At 44.5% G+C, this 16,448-nt stretch overlaps 1 protein-coding gene across 3 annotated transcripts in view; it reads right to left on the reverse strand.

The window, feature by feature from the left end:
• The window catches only part of ARRB1 (arrestin beta 1), a 793,940-nt gene extending 785,485 nt beyond the window's left edge, over window positions 1-8,455 (reverse strand). For 2 of the 3 annotated variants that reach the window (XM_085623377.1, XM_085623375.1), the window contains exon 1: window positions 7,857-8,406. In XM_085623377.1, coding sequence (XP_085479503.1) covers window positions 7,857-7,876 — 20 coding nt within the window. In that variant the 5' untranslated portion in view covers window positions 7,877-8,406. Of the gene's footprint in view, window positions 1-7,856 lie in introns of all 3 variants that reach the window. The other variant, XM_085623376.1, reaches the window with a different exon arrangement.
• Window positions 8,456-16,448: the final 7,993 nt, after the last annotated feature.

Here is a 16,448-nt window from a genome sequence, read left to right on the forward strand (position 1 = left end):
GTTCCTCCAGACCAATCACTAATAAACTATAATGCCTACTAGTATGGTTGTCGTGTGACTCCTACACCTTGTAGTCCTTTGTCTTATGTAATATTTCCTATACAGTGATTTACACACGTATGATAGATTGTCTCTGTGTAATGTGTGTGATATAAAATTCTCTGACACCCTACACTGCAATCAGTGGCGCTGTACATCAAATTAAATGCATCTGAGCGAGAGTGTGGTTATCGAGACTTGAAGGGCACTGTTAAAGGCTGGCAGTGAGGGAAGGACTCCACCAGCGCTAATGCCCACCACATCCATTTCTACAGTTCTAACCCCAAATCAAAAACGTTGATTTGAAAACCCCTGAATCTGCAGCATACCTTCAAGTCAATGTATGATTCAGCAGTGGTCTCAGTTGTCCTAGGTCTTTTTTTTATTTATGTATAATCTTAATTTGTTTGCAACGGTGTCTTGTGTAACTTTGTATTATATTTTATTATTATTTATATTTGTAATGCGCACGAATCATCCCCGGGAGGATCTCTCGGCGCTATATGTGTTGTGTTTTTTACTTAACATAATTCTGGCAAGCAAAGAGCCCAAACACAAAAAAGATTGTCCTACGACTCTTAGCATGTGCGTGTGGGATACTGGTAAGAAGATTTATGTCAAAACAAATTACTAAGTATTAATGTCATCCGAATAAGGGCACAGAATGATAAGGGAGCCTTTTGAAATTTGGGATTATATCCATGTTGTGAGAGGTTTTCTCTTGTGTGATTTTATATTTTGAATGATCCTGCTCCTCATTACCTCAACAGGATCTCTCCGCCTTTATGAGACAGAACTGGAATTTTTAATATGTACTCATCTGGAAACAATCATCTTTTTGAGACCTGCAACTAGCTTTTCCATTCAATGTGGCAAATGTAATCCATTTATTACAGTTTTAAAATATATGGACTTATTTAATTTGCATATTTATCTTGTTGTCCTTGTTACTGATATCCACGTTAGGTCTCTTCAGTGATGCCTAATACAATCAATAGTCCTGCGTATTCACTTCTTGTGTTGTTCATGCAAATTAGAGGGGCCTCACATCTTCCCTTTCTCCCGAGGCCCCAGAAGTTCCAGGACCGGCCCTGCCTCTAGGGACATATATTGGTCCTCAGCAAATGTAGCCTTCCTAGCATACTTGGCTGGGAGGATAAGTGAGTTTTGATTTTTTTTAAATCCTTATCTTAGGTATTTTACCGGATTGGATGGTTTTATGGTCCGACCTCAAGTTTAAGCCAAAGGGTCAAACACATTATCTCATGTCTCAAGAAATAGGTTTACTAGGATCTGATCCATCAACCCCGATGCCACACCTCTAACTATATATGTAGGGCGTACTCTATTAATGTACCTGGAAAGAACTAAGGCCATCCTGAGTTCAATGTCTCACATGGGGTAGCAAGTAAGGAAAAGAAAGTAACAAGTGCCACAATGAATAGGTGGATTAGGCAAGAAAAACCCAATCAAATGTTTCTATGCGACAGATGGCACCAGGGACACTCCACAGAAGTTCAACAAGGGTGGTGTCGTCATCACGGGCTGAAGGCTCAGGGGTCTCGATTGAGGAAATATGTAAGGATGCCACTTGCCCTACGCCTAATACTTTTGTTTCTCATTATATATAGATTAGATTTGAGCGATAATCTTCATTCCCGAAACAAAGTCCGATGAGTACAATCCCTCAAACCCGCCCTCCTTCCTTTTTTGGCACTTCCAATATGAATTTGCTTGATAATGGACATTACCGGTAAGTAACGGACTTGTTACCTTTACCCAGGATTATGTGAACGCGCTGCAGGTTTCTTTACTGTCCTGCATGCATATTCTTGAACCGTGACGTTTATTGCTTGCCCAGCTGAGCATCTAAAATACCGAAGGTGCTTGCCTCTCGACTCGATAGCACACCGTTAGTGCAAAATACCTGCTGTAAGCCACCACCACCTAGTGGAATTTGCTAAAATTGCAGTTTAGCTTTTTGTTTTCTAAATAAGTGTTTTATGCAGCGACGGTCATGGTAGTATACTTTTCATTGCACCATGCGCGATATCAAAATGTCTTCATGGTAAGCAATGTTATAGCCCATTTAAAGACAGAGCCATGGAAAACGGAACTAGCGCTAGCACTAGGATTGATTGTTGCAGAGCATCAGACTCAAAGTCTCTGCTGGCTCCTGAGCCTCAGAAGCACGAAAACTCACCCTTGCAACCCCACGACAAACAAGCGTGCGCACCTCGCGCTAAAAGTGGGAGGGGTGGGGGGAGTGCGAGAGCACACAAAGCGTTTCCTTTGCGGGAGCGAGCCAGGGGCACCATGTGTTTGTAAGTTAATTACAAACATATGGTGTCAAGCTCGCTCCCGCAAGGCAATCACCACACGTGCACGCGTTGCCATTGAAGGCAATGGAACACGTGCACGTATTCGGCTGAAAAGCCGAAGCGATTGCTAAAGGTCTTTTTGCCTATGTAGCGCACGTGCGCTGCTAGGCGAGACCTAATGACTAAATAATGAAGTAATGCTATCACAAAATGTGCCGAAATATGTTGCATAATTTGCCTTTTCTTGCTGCATAATTTACTCTGCCCTCCTGCATAATTTGACCCTGCCCTGCTGCATATTTTTGGTGGCCTTGGTCATAATTCCTTGGTGCCACTGTCGATGTAGCTATCATTTGAATGATAACTTTTAAATGTTGAGGTAGGAGGCAATCGACGACACCTCAAATACTTTGGAAGCTATTATCCTTATTGGAATCAGCTTGACAGTGAGCGTCAACTTCCCTGCAAGTGACAATCTGTCATCTTCAGAATTGCAGCAATCTCTTGTGTATGAAATGCAACAGATAGTTAGTGCTCCACACATCCAACAGTCTGCCTTCCTAAGGAAATAATTCTTCCGGTCGGTCTGTTGTCCTGGAATGTTGCCGGTCTTTCCCACAAATTCTCAAAGCTGCTTTTTGTGAGCTGATTTCGAAATACCCTAGATTGGCTTTCCAGGGTATCTGGCCAATTAAAATATTCCAGCTTTATTGGTATTTTGAATGAAAGCCGACCACGCCGAGGGCGTAGCATAGCTGTGCTGCCAAATGATGCTCACCTCCCAGGGGTTCATTTTGTCTTTTCCTTGTATTTTAGCAGTGGAGGTAGGCATTGCAATGAATCACAATTACAGCATGTTCTAGTCTTACCAGCTGCTATTTGCCAGCTTTTAAAAGCAACACTTTGTTGCTTAGTGAGACCTTAAAGATGCGAAATGAACTATGTTCTCACTAAATGGAACAAAGTGTAATCTGGAAAAGAAAGCAAGAATTCTGTCCAGAACATGATCTTATGATAACACTCTGTTCTAGGGCTTTAAGTGGGCAGGGTCCCTCCAGGTCTCAGACGCGGATGTCATTTAGGGGTGGCCATAGGTCTCTGCTGCGACCCCTGGCATGTCCCTTGTGACCCCCGGCACTGCCTTTGTGACCCATAGCGTCAGCAGTGACAAAATCAGTGGCAGGAACAGAAGCAGCTCGTCCTTCTGGACATCGGTGGGAGCTTCACTCACCTTTTTTTGTCAATTTTTTATTATTCTAATAGTGAATAATATTGTGTTATTCGCTATTAGTTTGCTAAATCAATGCAGTACAAAGAGTTGGAATATGGCTTTCTCTGGCAGCTGAGTTAAGTATTTTTTTTTATGTGTGTATGTTGTGTGCGTGCTTGCAGTTCTGAGTGTGTTTATGTAAATGAGAGTGTGTGTGTAGGTGTGAATGTGTGTACATATGTAGGCAGGTTGTGTGTGTATGTGTATGTATGAATGTGTTTGTATGTATAAGAATATGTATTTGTGAGTGAAAGTGAGGGTCAAGGGGCATGTGAAGTCACTTCCGCTACCACTGGCATTTTGGTGAATTGACTTCCATGGTTTCAGACCCTGTAGTAACTAAAATCTAACATTATAAAGGGTCCATATCGGGCACTTTATACATGTCCTTGACTTTAAAAGTGAAAACCCTGACCAATTTCTGAACAATTAATGTAAAAAAGGTTAATGCAATCCATATCAGCGATTTAGTTCCTGTTTATATTTCATATGTTTTACTTCGTCTGGCTGTAGTCCCGAAGAGTGTATTTCTGTATTTTTTATTTGTGTAGCATATTACTCTTGTATAGTGCGTACTTTGAACTGAGTCACCTCCAGATGTTTACCAAGGGTTCTCGAGTTGAGACTGAAGGCAGGGCAAGTTTCTCTCTGAACCTATAAGTGGGTCAGAAGATTGTTCAGAATACGTGACGATCCTATCCTTGATATCGCTACAATGCGCACAGGGCAACGCTGGCGTGTTCCAGTTGCAGTTGTGATTCTCTGGAGGATTCGCCGAGTGAAGAGAATGCAGAGTTGTCAAAATATTACCAAGGCGAAAGCAAAAGAAAATGCAAGGTTTACAGGTGAGTGGGTGTGTGTGTGTTGGGTGGTGAAGTGAAGGAGATGGGAGAGCGTGCATTTAGGAGAGAGTGAGATGAATTGTAAGACATGCAGATGGAGGAGATGTGGAGAGCAAAATGGCGTACATGTTTAAGACAGAATGAACCTCACAGGAGTGAATGAAACTCTGAAGACCACTACCTCCTCCACAGGACTCAGTAAGTTTTAATTCAAGTCTCAGAATTTAAGAATGAAAACATTTTCAATAGTAATGTTGTGGTTACTCTATCTTAAACAGCTAATAACCATTGACAAAGTCAATAGTCCTGGCTGGTTTTAATTGTATATCAGTTATTGTGCCATAAATCTGGATGCAATAGCTCAAAGTGCAGAGAGGCACGAAAATATCAGTCGGGTGGCACACTACGGAAATCACAGAAATTTAGTTTACGTGGTTAAACCACACCCTTAATTACAAAGGCCATGCCCCTTTGAGTGGAGAAGTGTGGCTCAATGGTTAGAGTGGCAGAGGTCTGGCCTGGACCAGTGTTCAATTCCCGCCTTGGCGGGTCTTGGGCTCAATTTCCCCGGACCCGATAATTCTCGCCTTGGTGCCTATTCTAATCATGGGTCCCACTCTGCAACTCTGGGCAATAGCTTGCTTAATCTCCACAACGGCCCCAAAAGCGCAGGGGATGCCTGGCTGCACCTTGGGGGTGCCCAGGAGTGGGTACTTCACAGGGAAAGGCCAGGAAGGGTTCCACAGTGGTATGTGCACAGCACCAGAGACCCTTTCGGGGTGTGCGGAGCGCTATATAAATGCACTACATTTACATTTTAGAGACCCACCCTTCACTGACTTTATCTCACTTGAAGCCCTGCTCGGTTCAATCCACTAACTTGTTCACGTAAGGGGTACTAGTGAACCATTGCATTGAAAAATTGTTCACTCACAAAATTAGTTTGTGTTTGATTGATAGTCCATGTGCACCAGATGTGCAGGCTGTCTAAACAGAGGGCAGTCAATCTATTTATAGCTGAACTTATCTCAGGACATTTCTCTCACTGCTTAAGTTTGTCATTCTAAAGGCTATCTCATCTATGCCTGTACAGACTGAGAGCACATTGCATATTCGCTTGCATTGACGCATTACATTATTTTTATACCTGCAAAAGGTTTAGCACTATTTGAAAGAATGAAAAACATTTGCAGAGAAGGGGCTTGTCTGCACTCAAAGATCATTTTCAATTCTCTACAAATATATCAGGTTAGACTCCCCACCTTGCGCGTGTTACAGCCCTGCCGTGTTTCCCAGATCCAGGTGTCATGTGCTGCTTCAGTGCAGGTTTTGTCTTTTATTTCTAAGACTTGTCCTCTTGTTAGTTCCTTGATAGACATAGACTAAAAGTCCCAAGATCCAAAGAAAAAAAACCTGGACTGGAGCCGCTCATCATGCATGAATCTGGGAAGCTTGCCAGCTATGGTGTTACTTCATGTCAATCAAAGAGTTGCCAGTTATTACTATTTGACATGAGGTGTGATGGATGGCAACCTAATTCATTCGGGTTGTTGTAGTCTTAGTTTACTTTACTTGAAATATTTGAAAGTGGAAGGCCCAAGACTGATAGAATGAGGGGTCTGAACAAGTGTTTGCCCTCCTGAAGGGTCCATGCTGCCTAACCCTTGACCTTCGACCTAAACTCTCTGCTCAAATGGCCTGATTGGTAGTGACTTCCGTTTTGAGGCCAGCACCACAGTAACACAGGGATGGATGGCGGAGCCGAGGTCTGGCTCTCTGTATCGGTTACCAATCAATGCCCTCCCAGTATCCAGGGCTGCTGCTCCCGCTTTACTCCGTGTAAACACGGCTCGAGGGCGGCACGAGGCCAGCTCCATGGCTCCAGTGGACACGACGAGGCCACGGCGCAAAGCGTGCGTCCCCGGAGGATCATGGGAGATGTCAACTTCGACCGCACACGGAAGCTGAGGCCCGGCACGCGACTTCTCGCCAGCCTGCCTGCTTCTGTGGGTTGATGCCGAAGTGTTAGCACGCTGTGTGCACACGACGGAGCTAGAAGGTAGCGGGTAGCACCAAGTAAAGCCAAGGGAGCAAAATGTAACATAATGTTAAACTAACTAGGGTCCAACATGTAAACGAAAGAGAGCTCCAGCTACCACCCCAACCATAGGTACATTTCAACACTACAGAGCTTTCACGGGAATGCATTTTTCAACATGTTGTATGCATGTATGCTATTTCAACTTGGCAGATATATTTTCGGTATTTTAAAGATACGCTTTTCTACTGAAACTCTAGAGGAGTGTGCTCATTTTACTGACATACACATATGGAATTATATGTACTGTTTGGATCGATTCTTATAAATTGTTTGCTTTTTATTTTTTAAACATGCATACAGAGTCTATAGGGCTTGTTTACAAGCCCCTTGCGCAGCCGGTGCGTCACTTTTAACATGGTAAAAAGTGATGTACGGGCGGTGCAAGGGGTATCTAAAAAAAAGTGCGCGGCACAGGCCGGCTGACAAAATGTTACATCCTGTGGGAGACAAGTGCTAAACATGCATTTTGACATCCTGTCACGTGAAAATGGAACGAGATATGGTCAAGTGCGGAAGTGCTGATTTCAGAAAGAAAATACACATCTTTCGACCTAACCAACATGTGTGATCCTGGACGATTTATGTTATAAACCCATGGTCTAGTCACTCAGCTGTCAAAACTTGGAGCTAGTAGGGGCAAGCAGAAAGCGAGCATCGCGGTCTTAAAAACACGGCCTCCTGATGGGGAAAGCGACTAGAGGCGATCTGCGGCAGGGTCTTGTGCTGTACAACTGGCCTCACTCGCTGGCTGTGCCCGTTGTTCTAAGACAAGGGAGGCTCAAGCGCTCTCTTGAGTACACGTGTTTCCAAGCAAGCAATGCCAAAAGGAAGCTGCCATTTCTGCACCGAGCTTGCAAAAAGCATTAACAGGGGCAGAGGGGTCAGGTAACAGCACGCGATGCATTTCTACTACACACTGGCTACGCCATTAGAGCGATCCATACACACTATTTCTAAGCAGTGAAATGCGTTCAAGTATTAATGCATTCAGTCGTAGCGGCTCAACCCTCGCCGAGCCATTGTAGAGTATGTTTCGCAATTGCACAACGAAGCATCATAGCCAGTGGAAGCGGCGGCTCTGAAAGTGGATAGCCATTTTGAAGAAATACACACAGCACGCTTGGCGATACATGTCCCAAAACCAGCTAGCCAACAGCGCTTGCAAATGTAACATCGACCACGCAGAGGAACCTCCCCGGCTGCCCTGCCCCCGGGGCTGACAGCGGGCTGGGGAGGTGCACACTGCCTGAAACGAGTGCCCTGGAAGCAACCCGAGGTCCTACCTGGTGCCTTTGTCGCCCATGGCCACTCCTGTCCGCCTGACACTTGTTAGGACCCGGCCGGCGGAGCAGGGGCGGGGGTCGGTGAGAGCGGCTCCCAGCGAGAGGGCGCAGCAGCCGGGTCCGCCGAGGGATGGTCTCCGCTCCTCGCTAATTAATTGATGCCGGCTTGTCAGTCACCCAAAGTCCCCTCGCCTTCAGCTGTCGCCCTCTCTTCCTCTTCTTCAGAACAGGAAAGCAGCGCCTGTGCCCGAAGTACCCCGGATGGGGGTGTCTGGGCGCACCCGTGTATTTTATTTTCCTGATCTCTGTGTGTTCTGATTTACGTGAGAGCGGCTCTGGGATTAAAGGCGGCGGCAGAATGACAGGGGAAGAGTGTAGCGCCCAGCTACCGAGGGGGCGGGGGTGGTGTTCCAAGGAGCTAGCTGCATGTCAGTTAGCCTGCCCCATCTCCCCACAGCCCCGGCGCGTGCGGGATCCTGACAGGCTGCCTCCGGTTCCTGTGGAGACCCACCCCAGCACGGCTCACCGCAGTACTGCCGGCCCCTTCTCTGCACAGCCTCACAGCTCTCGGCTGGCGTTCCAGTTGCTCTTTCCTGTCTGTGCACGACTGTCGCGAGGCTGGTGCTCCCAGCAGTGTGTGTGGTCCATAGTGGGTCGTCTGGGGGTGAGGATGTCCTTCCCAATCTCCGCTCAATTTTCTTTTTCAGATTATATCTTTATTTTTAGATACGTTTTACACCTTTTTTCCAAGTGCTCCAAATAACAGGTGGTCACCTAACACGCGGACACTTTGAGTTTTATGAATATTAACTTGCTTTGAATGTACATTTACTGTACCTCAGATGGATGTGAAAGTGACCCGGCCGTGCAGAGATTAAATCTTGTGATCTACAGACCCCACCACGTGTGAACAGGAGCGTTAGCTCGCTGATCCGCTGTGCTGGATAAGGGGATTATATGTAGCCATACTTTAATAATCGTGTTATATAATAGATGCCCAGAGCAGTCCTTTTTACACTGTAAGACCATCTAGTTTTGTTCTAGGTGGACGTTTTTATTTTTTTATTTTAGGAGATTTATAGAGCAGCACACAACCCATGTATGGCCACTAAAGTCCTCTTCCGTAAACAGAAAAGTGTCCAAAAACCAAGAAAGTTCAAGGTTACGTAAAGCACCTTGTGCCATACATTACTATTGCAAGAGGACTTCATGGCACTATAGAGTAGCAAGACCAAAGGCAGAGTTCCGTGGTCATGGAACACCAAGATCACTTGAAACATCCTGGTTGCATATGCCAGAGGGTATTTTATTCCTTATAATACAAGGTCAGAGGGTGGCCACCTCTCGCCAAATTATTATGAACTCTGTCTCTAGTCTTGAACTTTTCACCTATAAATCACTGCTTCCAGGTGTGTTAGTCTAATTAGTTCAAAAGAGTGTTCCTAATTACGTAGAGCAGTGAGCTTCAAACTGTTGAATGCTGTGCCCCCCTGTGGAAAAAAAAATAGTCAGGGCCCACCCCAGAATATTTCACACGTATTCTAAAAAATTGGCAATGTTTAAATATGTCTAGACTTATTTAAACATTGCAGTTAACATGGCCGTTGATTCACTAAAATGTCAGGGGTAGCAGAAGCGACATCATATACCCTTTAACCTTAATGATGTCACAGGACCTGACATCATATGACCTTTGACCCTGCATTTGCACATAACCTTAATCCTGATGACATCACAATAATTAACATTGCTGAAGTTATATAATTGCATCATTAATATTATACATTCTGCTAGTGGAGAACAAAGGGTGGGGGCTTCTCTTCCCTGAGAAAATGTTGACAAAAATGGGCTTTGCTAGTGCATTTTAATGCACAATTTTCACGTACAGTTGCGAAAAAAGCCACAGGCTCTGAAAAGCACTCACTAAATATTCAGTCCTTTCATGATGTGCCAAGCTACTGAAATCTATCAGACCCCATGAGTACACCCAATTATGTTTTTAAATGTCCTATGGGTTCCCCCTTATGTAAAAAATTGCATCAATTGCTAGGTCCAGCATTTTGCCGTGGTGGCCCCTTTAGCCCAAACATTACATACAACATGCCAGTGCCATTTCCTAATACTGCTTCCCTTGCACTATGGAGGTCTCTTATGTGAAAGGTTATGTCTAATATGTCAAGGACCACATTTTGTCACAGACGGCCCCACCTTGCCACAGTTGTCTTCCCAAATGCCAAGAATTCCCTCCAATGTGCCATCACAAGCAATTTGCCAGAGGTGGCAACTAGGCAAAGAATTTCCTCTCGGAGGCCAGCGCTGGCATTTTTTAATGGGCGCTCCATGCCAAAATGTACCTACAGAGTTCCAGCGATTACATTTTGCCGAGGGTATCCCATATGCAAGTATTGCCTCCAGTATTCCAGTGCCAACATTGTGTCAAAGGTGCTTCTATGAGCCATGAAGCATGCCAGATCCAACAGCGGGTCTTCAAGCGTGACAATACATGCTCCCTTACATTCACACGCGTTCTATCATTAGCACTGACGTGCACTCATTCATTTTCACCTGCTTTCATGCACTCACTCTTACCTTGAATCACTCATTCTCACTCACTCACTCTTACTCTGACTCACTTATACTTACTTACTCATTTTAACACAAATACACACACACATATCCACGATCCCATATACAAACATACAGGCTCACACATATACATACTCTCTCCCCCATAACATACATTAAAACCATTTTATTTTTCTTATCTGAGAATGCCAGTGAAGTACCATATCTTGCTGCTCCACTTTTTATTACACGAATAGTGAATAATAAATTATTATTCACTATTAATGTACAAATTTTAATCAGAAAACAAGACTAGACTCTGGAAATGCAAGACACCGCTATGCTGTAGGCGCTGATATTGCCACCACTGAGGCCAGGGGTTGCAAAGGCAGTACCAGGGGTGGCAAGAGACAAGCTAGGGGTCGCAACTGCAAACTCTGGCGACCCCAAAATGACGTCCATGGCAGGTAAGTTCTATTACTGTTTTTAAAATGCAAGCAAATACATGATAGCCAAACACTATTCTGGTCAGGCAGGCCTTGCTAACGTGCAGATGGATCCACAGTGTGACTATTGGAAATAGGGGTGGGGGTTTTGAGAAATATTTGGAGTTCCTTCTGTTTTTTACACATACTCCCAAGTGGGATATAAATGACTAAAGATGTCAGTGATGGCCAGGTCCAGAGCTGCTCACCGCCGCTCATTCTGTCCACTTAAAACAAAGCACTTTTATCAGCATAATGCTTCTTTTGGCCAAAGCCTGGCTCTCCCCTGGAGTCACACATGGCCCCTCTAAGGGGGCCCACCACCCAGTTTGTAGGCCCTTGACCTAGCGGGAAGTGTTCACCCTACATGGACACTTCATTACTGTTCCTTGGTACGGCTGAAATCTTTTGTGGTGTCATATGATAAAAGTATGGCTACAAATATGTAAAAATAATGTGGCATCTGTACTGTGCACCAATATGCATCTAGTAATTTGTGTAAACACTTTTATATGTTGTTTAATGTAAGTTACTTTTAAAAATAGTTATAATTCATAATGAGTGGTAACATACAGAAACATTCCTACTTTCATGTAATGAACTACAGCATTCAAAAGAAAGCATGTTGCCATAAATGGTTACTTTCTGCTATTGGCTGTCATTTCAGGAAAGAACAATACAAACACTGAAAAGCAAGTTTTCATTTTCATCGTTGAAACACTATCTGCAATTCGACTGGGTATTACAATTTCACCTTGGCTGCTGGTTCTGGCGGCATGTAATGGGAAAACACTACTCAAATGTAAAATGTAATTACAGTTCAACAGCCATGTAATTTCTTTTTACAAGAGACCAACGATGTATGTAATAGGAACACTAGAGGCAGTTTTTATACAGGGATTGCAGTCTGATATGGTCCTAACCATGTGCAAGGTATGAGCCCCTCCCCAGTATTACACAATCCCTGCCCCCGCCTCACCGCTGCGTTTCAGTCTGAAGAGTTCAACCTATAGATGTTTGCTGAAATGGATGCGGTCAGGTTCTGCTCTCAGACTGCCTTGAAGGCATCAAGTCTTAGACCCTGGCTTCCAGGTGACCTGTCCCTGTGTTTCTGAAAGTCTATTGGTGAATCAGGGTTATGTTGGTTCCTGATGGGATTGTAACATGGAGCCAGGTTAGACCACCTGGCCCAACCTTTGCCCTGTACGCCTGTGGACAATGAAGAGAGTGTTGCATTTGAGATATAAACCAAAGGCCAGCAACACATTGCATGATCTTTTCACAATGTTGTTGACCCCAGCATCATTCAAGGTGGATGCTGGAGGGTCAGGCTCAGACACATCCATTCTGAGGGACATGGTGTTTCTTCTCTTGGGCCCGGTGCTCGTCAGGTGGGCGCAGGGGATAGGATCTTCACAACCAGGTGGTGGGTGGGTACCAAACACACTGAATTTACTAATGATGATCGCTGCATGTTTTTATCAACTGTTTCTTTTAAATTTAAGTTGGTGGGTGTTTACATTACATATGTTTTATATTATATGGTAAACGTATGGTGTAAATGATTTGTATAAACAGTAGCAATACTTTATAGTAGTGAATATACTGCTGCAGTAGGTACGCAATAGGGGGCTGCCTGGGGTTTGCAAGTAGTGCTTGCATTGCAAACAGGGGGTCAATGGTGGTGGTTTCAAATCGTACTAGGATGCTTGACAGTCACTCATAAGGGGGTCTCAACAAGCACTGGGCCTGCTTTTTGCAGTGGGGTAAGTGTCAGTCACGTCTTTTAAAGTGTCTCTAGAAGGACTGTTACAAGCGAGCTTCCTTTTCAGCTGACTTCAAGATTGTTTCTTTCAACAGGTTCCTTGCATGCTTTCACAAACACTCTCCTCCTGCTATATTCCTTAGAATCCTGCATTAAAACATTGACTTTGAATTAAACTTTTCATTTCCCCCTCCCACATTGATTTTGAATGCACCTCTCCTCCTCTTCTTCCTTGTGCACGCCTCTTCTGTATATAAACTACTCTAAACCGAACTGCCTGTCTGTCTTAAGCTTCTTTCGAAGCCATAAGATTATTAATTCCAGCAAGCGTTTGCTTCTCACACAGCTCCCCTCAAGTGATGACACCTAACTCACTAATGTAGCACAAAGAAACAGAAGTAGATGCATGGGAGGGTTCCCTTCAGCATGCAATACTAACCCCAGCAACCACTGGACGGACCATTAACACTGGGCTCCCAGATAGCGTGCTGCTCACTGTAAAGCACGTTAGCCCCTCGTCAGGGTTACTAAGCGCTATATAAATGCAATGGGTTTGTGTCTGATTGTAATATTGTCAAGTGTGTTGTAAGTGACTATTTCTATTAAACAATTTTTATGAAGCCTACAAAACACAGATTAGACTGAGCTAAGCCTTCTCACAACCCGTGTACTGATGCGAAGCCAGTTTGTGTGTGTTTGTATTTTTATAGTGCTTTCTATATAATTTGTGAAGTTTGCAGGTGCTTTTAAGACTCCTGAGACCAAGTGTAGCAAGGATTGTCCTAGGAGTGCTGACCTGTATGCAGGGTGTGGGGAGGGGCCTGTATTCCATGGCTATCCTCAAACTAACATCCATGACTTTGAGGTTGAAAGGTGAGCCAGCTGTCCTGGATGATTTCTACTTGTGTTCTGCCACCGCTACATAGATGATTCCATGGGTGGCCTAATCCACTGAGAAGCATTATTATTGCATTGATATATTTTTGTCGTCAGCACAAAACTTTTTACAAACAGGAAAAAGGTATCACCATTTCTAGAAAGTACTTGAAAGAGAGATGAGTAAAGTGCAATAAAATAGTAGTGCAAATGTAGCTAATTATAACAACCCCAGTAGTGACAATCACAGTGCCAATAGCAGCAAGAAGTCCAAACATACGGATGGAGCAGACTCTGGCCGAGTTCTTGCTCCCGCTCCCTAGTGAGTCAAGGGGTTCAGGTTCGCACCGGGGTGAGTGCACAAGGCTCAGAGACAGTAGGCTCTGGCATAGACAGGGGCCTACAAAACAGAATGAGGGGATGGGGCCCAAAACCCACTTGAGACCTTTCACACTTGCCATAGCTCCAGCCCACAGCATAGTTATACTCTAGAGCAGGGTTCTCCAAAGTCGGTGCTGGAGGGCCGGATCCATGCCAGAGTTTTAGGATAACTATATTTATCTCAATGGGATATGCTAAAAATCTGGCATGGATCTGGCCCTCCAGGACCGACTTTGGAGAACCCTGCTCTAGAGCGCCCTGGCCCTAGATCTTTCCCAACAAGAATGCTCATTCAAGGCAAAGGTGAGGTTTTAAGCATTTATAGAAAAGCAGGTGATCTGAGACAGAGCAAAGAGGAAGAAGACACTTGTTCCAAAGAGGGATGGCTCAAGCAGGGAAGGCAGTGGATAAAAAGGGAACGAGGGGACAACAAGTACAGCGACAGAGGGGAAAGGGGTAGCTCCAGAAGAAACAAAATGCTAACATGTGCCACAAAGGTACAGAGGTGTGGAGGGAATGACTGCACTCAGCACAGGGTCTCAATCAATATTCTCTTTCCCGCTGGAAGCAAAGGAAGCTCACCTAAGTGGGACGTGATGGAGGAGGGGGAGGGTTACTGGGAAGCGGGTGAGCTGCAGGGTTGTGACTCCCTTGGAGATGGGAGCTCAGATGATGCGGCAGGGTCATGTCAGTGCTGATACTGGAAGGAAGGCGGCATTTGCTTGAATAACCTTGCTTCACCCTCAGCATGGAGGAAAGGTGGGATGTTCCTAAGAACCTTCAGGAGGAAGAAGCAGGAAGAGGTAACCTTACTTATCTGGAGTGGAAAAGACAAAGATGAATCCAACAGCGCTCCAAGAATTGGGAGTGAGGCCGCAATGCAATTCATTAGATGTTCATGTCCTTTGTTTGCATCATGAAAAGTGTTTTTTTGCAATTACTCTTTTTCGACTTTGCACGAAATAGAAGAAGCTGTATTTTAGAAATTGGAGAAATAGGAAGGTTTTAGAAAACGTTATGGGATTGGGAATATTGGCTGTGCGATGAGCAGATTACTTGCAGAAGGCTGCTTCCTGTGTGTGGTAAATTATGTTCTAGTGGCTTCCTGGACCCACGTCTCCTGGCTGCACCACAAACCCAACTGACTGATCATAGCACTGCTACTGGCTGGGGTGCAGAGCTCCGGATTTTAGGATTTTTTTGTTTATTTTCTTAATGAATAAAGTGAAATATTTTCTACTCTGATTCTATCCAATAACAAAAACATGTGTGCAAAATGTATTGTTTGCGTGCAAACAACATGGTCAACATTGATGGAACCTTTGTTCCACATGCCTCCTTCCAAGTGCATGGTGAACATCAAAAATATCCTTCAAGTGCATGACGGACACTATAAAAAACCCTCAAGTGCATGACGGACATCAAAAATACCCTTCAAGTGCATGACGGACATCAAAAATACCCTTCAAGTGCATGACGGACATCAAAAATATCCTTCAAGTGCATTCGGGACATCAAAAATATCCTTCAAGTGCATGGTGGACATCAAAATACCCCTCAAGTGCATGGTGGACATCAAAATACCCTTCTTTGATATTGGTCTCTATTTTGCAGAATCTCAACGCCAAGTATACACAATCTTAAGCCAGAGGATATGCTCTTTAATGCCAAGGCTGTCCTCAGTGCACACTAGAGCAGTGGTCTTCAAACATTTTCAAGGCTCCCCCAAGTAAAAAAAAACTTAATCGGGGTGTCCTTAAATGATAGATTTTTCACAATTATTCCTTAGTATTGACAGCTTCAAACATTGCAATTATGTTCAGTTAACCTTTTATATGCTTAGCTATGGGCTGCCAGATCTCTATAAAAAGCAACGCTATCCACAGTTTCACCCTTTATCAGAATTGGGGTAGAATGGGTCTTTTGGGTTCTTTGGAGCCTCTGTCCCTCAGACACCTACTCCCGGCCAGAGCATGAGTGACGGGAGATACTGCTGATGGCCCTTTAAAGGGCGTCTCACTGCCATTCCCTTTCATTTTACTATAAACGCAGCACTGTTTTCAGCATGATGCTTCCATTGGCCAATATCTAGCGGGCCCCAAGATTAATTTACTGCACAACCCCTCCAGGGGGTAGGGCCCTCCCTTCAGTTTGATGACCTCTGCACTAGAGGTAGACACTCCAGGGGCGTTCACCCACCATCAAATCTAGTATGTAACTGGTGCTGCCTCGAAAAAGGGCTTGCTTCAAGAAATCGTCATTTTCTAGGTACCTCATTACAGGTTCTATTTGATTCAATATAAAGAATTGTAGCACTGTGAAACTGATCTGTGACCAGTCAGACAAATGTGGGCCGGCTTTAGGTTGGTGCGTTTGATGTGGCCGCACTAGGCGTTGACCTGGATGGGGGGACAATGATATCAGGAGGGTTGCGGGGGGGAAGTGGCACTGTGTTTAGCAAACACATATGATTTAAAAGCAGAATTCCTGGTGCATCCAGCTTTCAGGCAGAAATAAAAA

This window comes from Triturus cristatus, chromosome 8 (assembly GCF_964204655.1).
Source record: "Triturus cristatus chromosome 8, aTriCri1.1, whole genome shotgun sequence".
In the NCBI taxonomy this organism is placed as follows: Eukaryota; Metazoa; Chordata; class Amphibia; order Caudata; family Salamandridae; genus Triturus; species Triturus cristatus.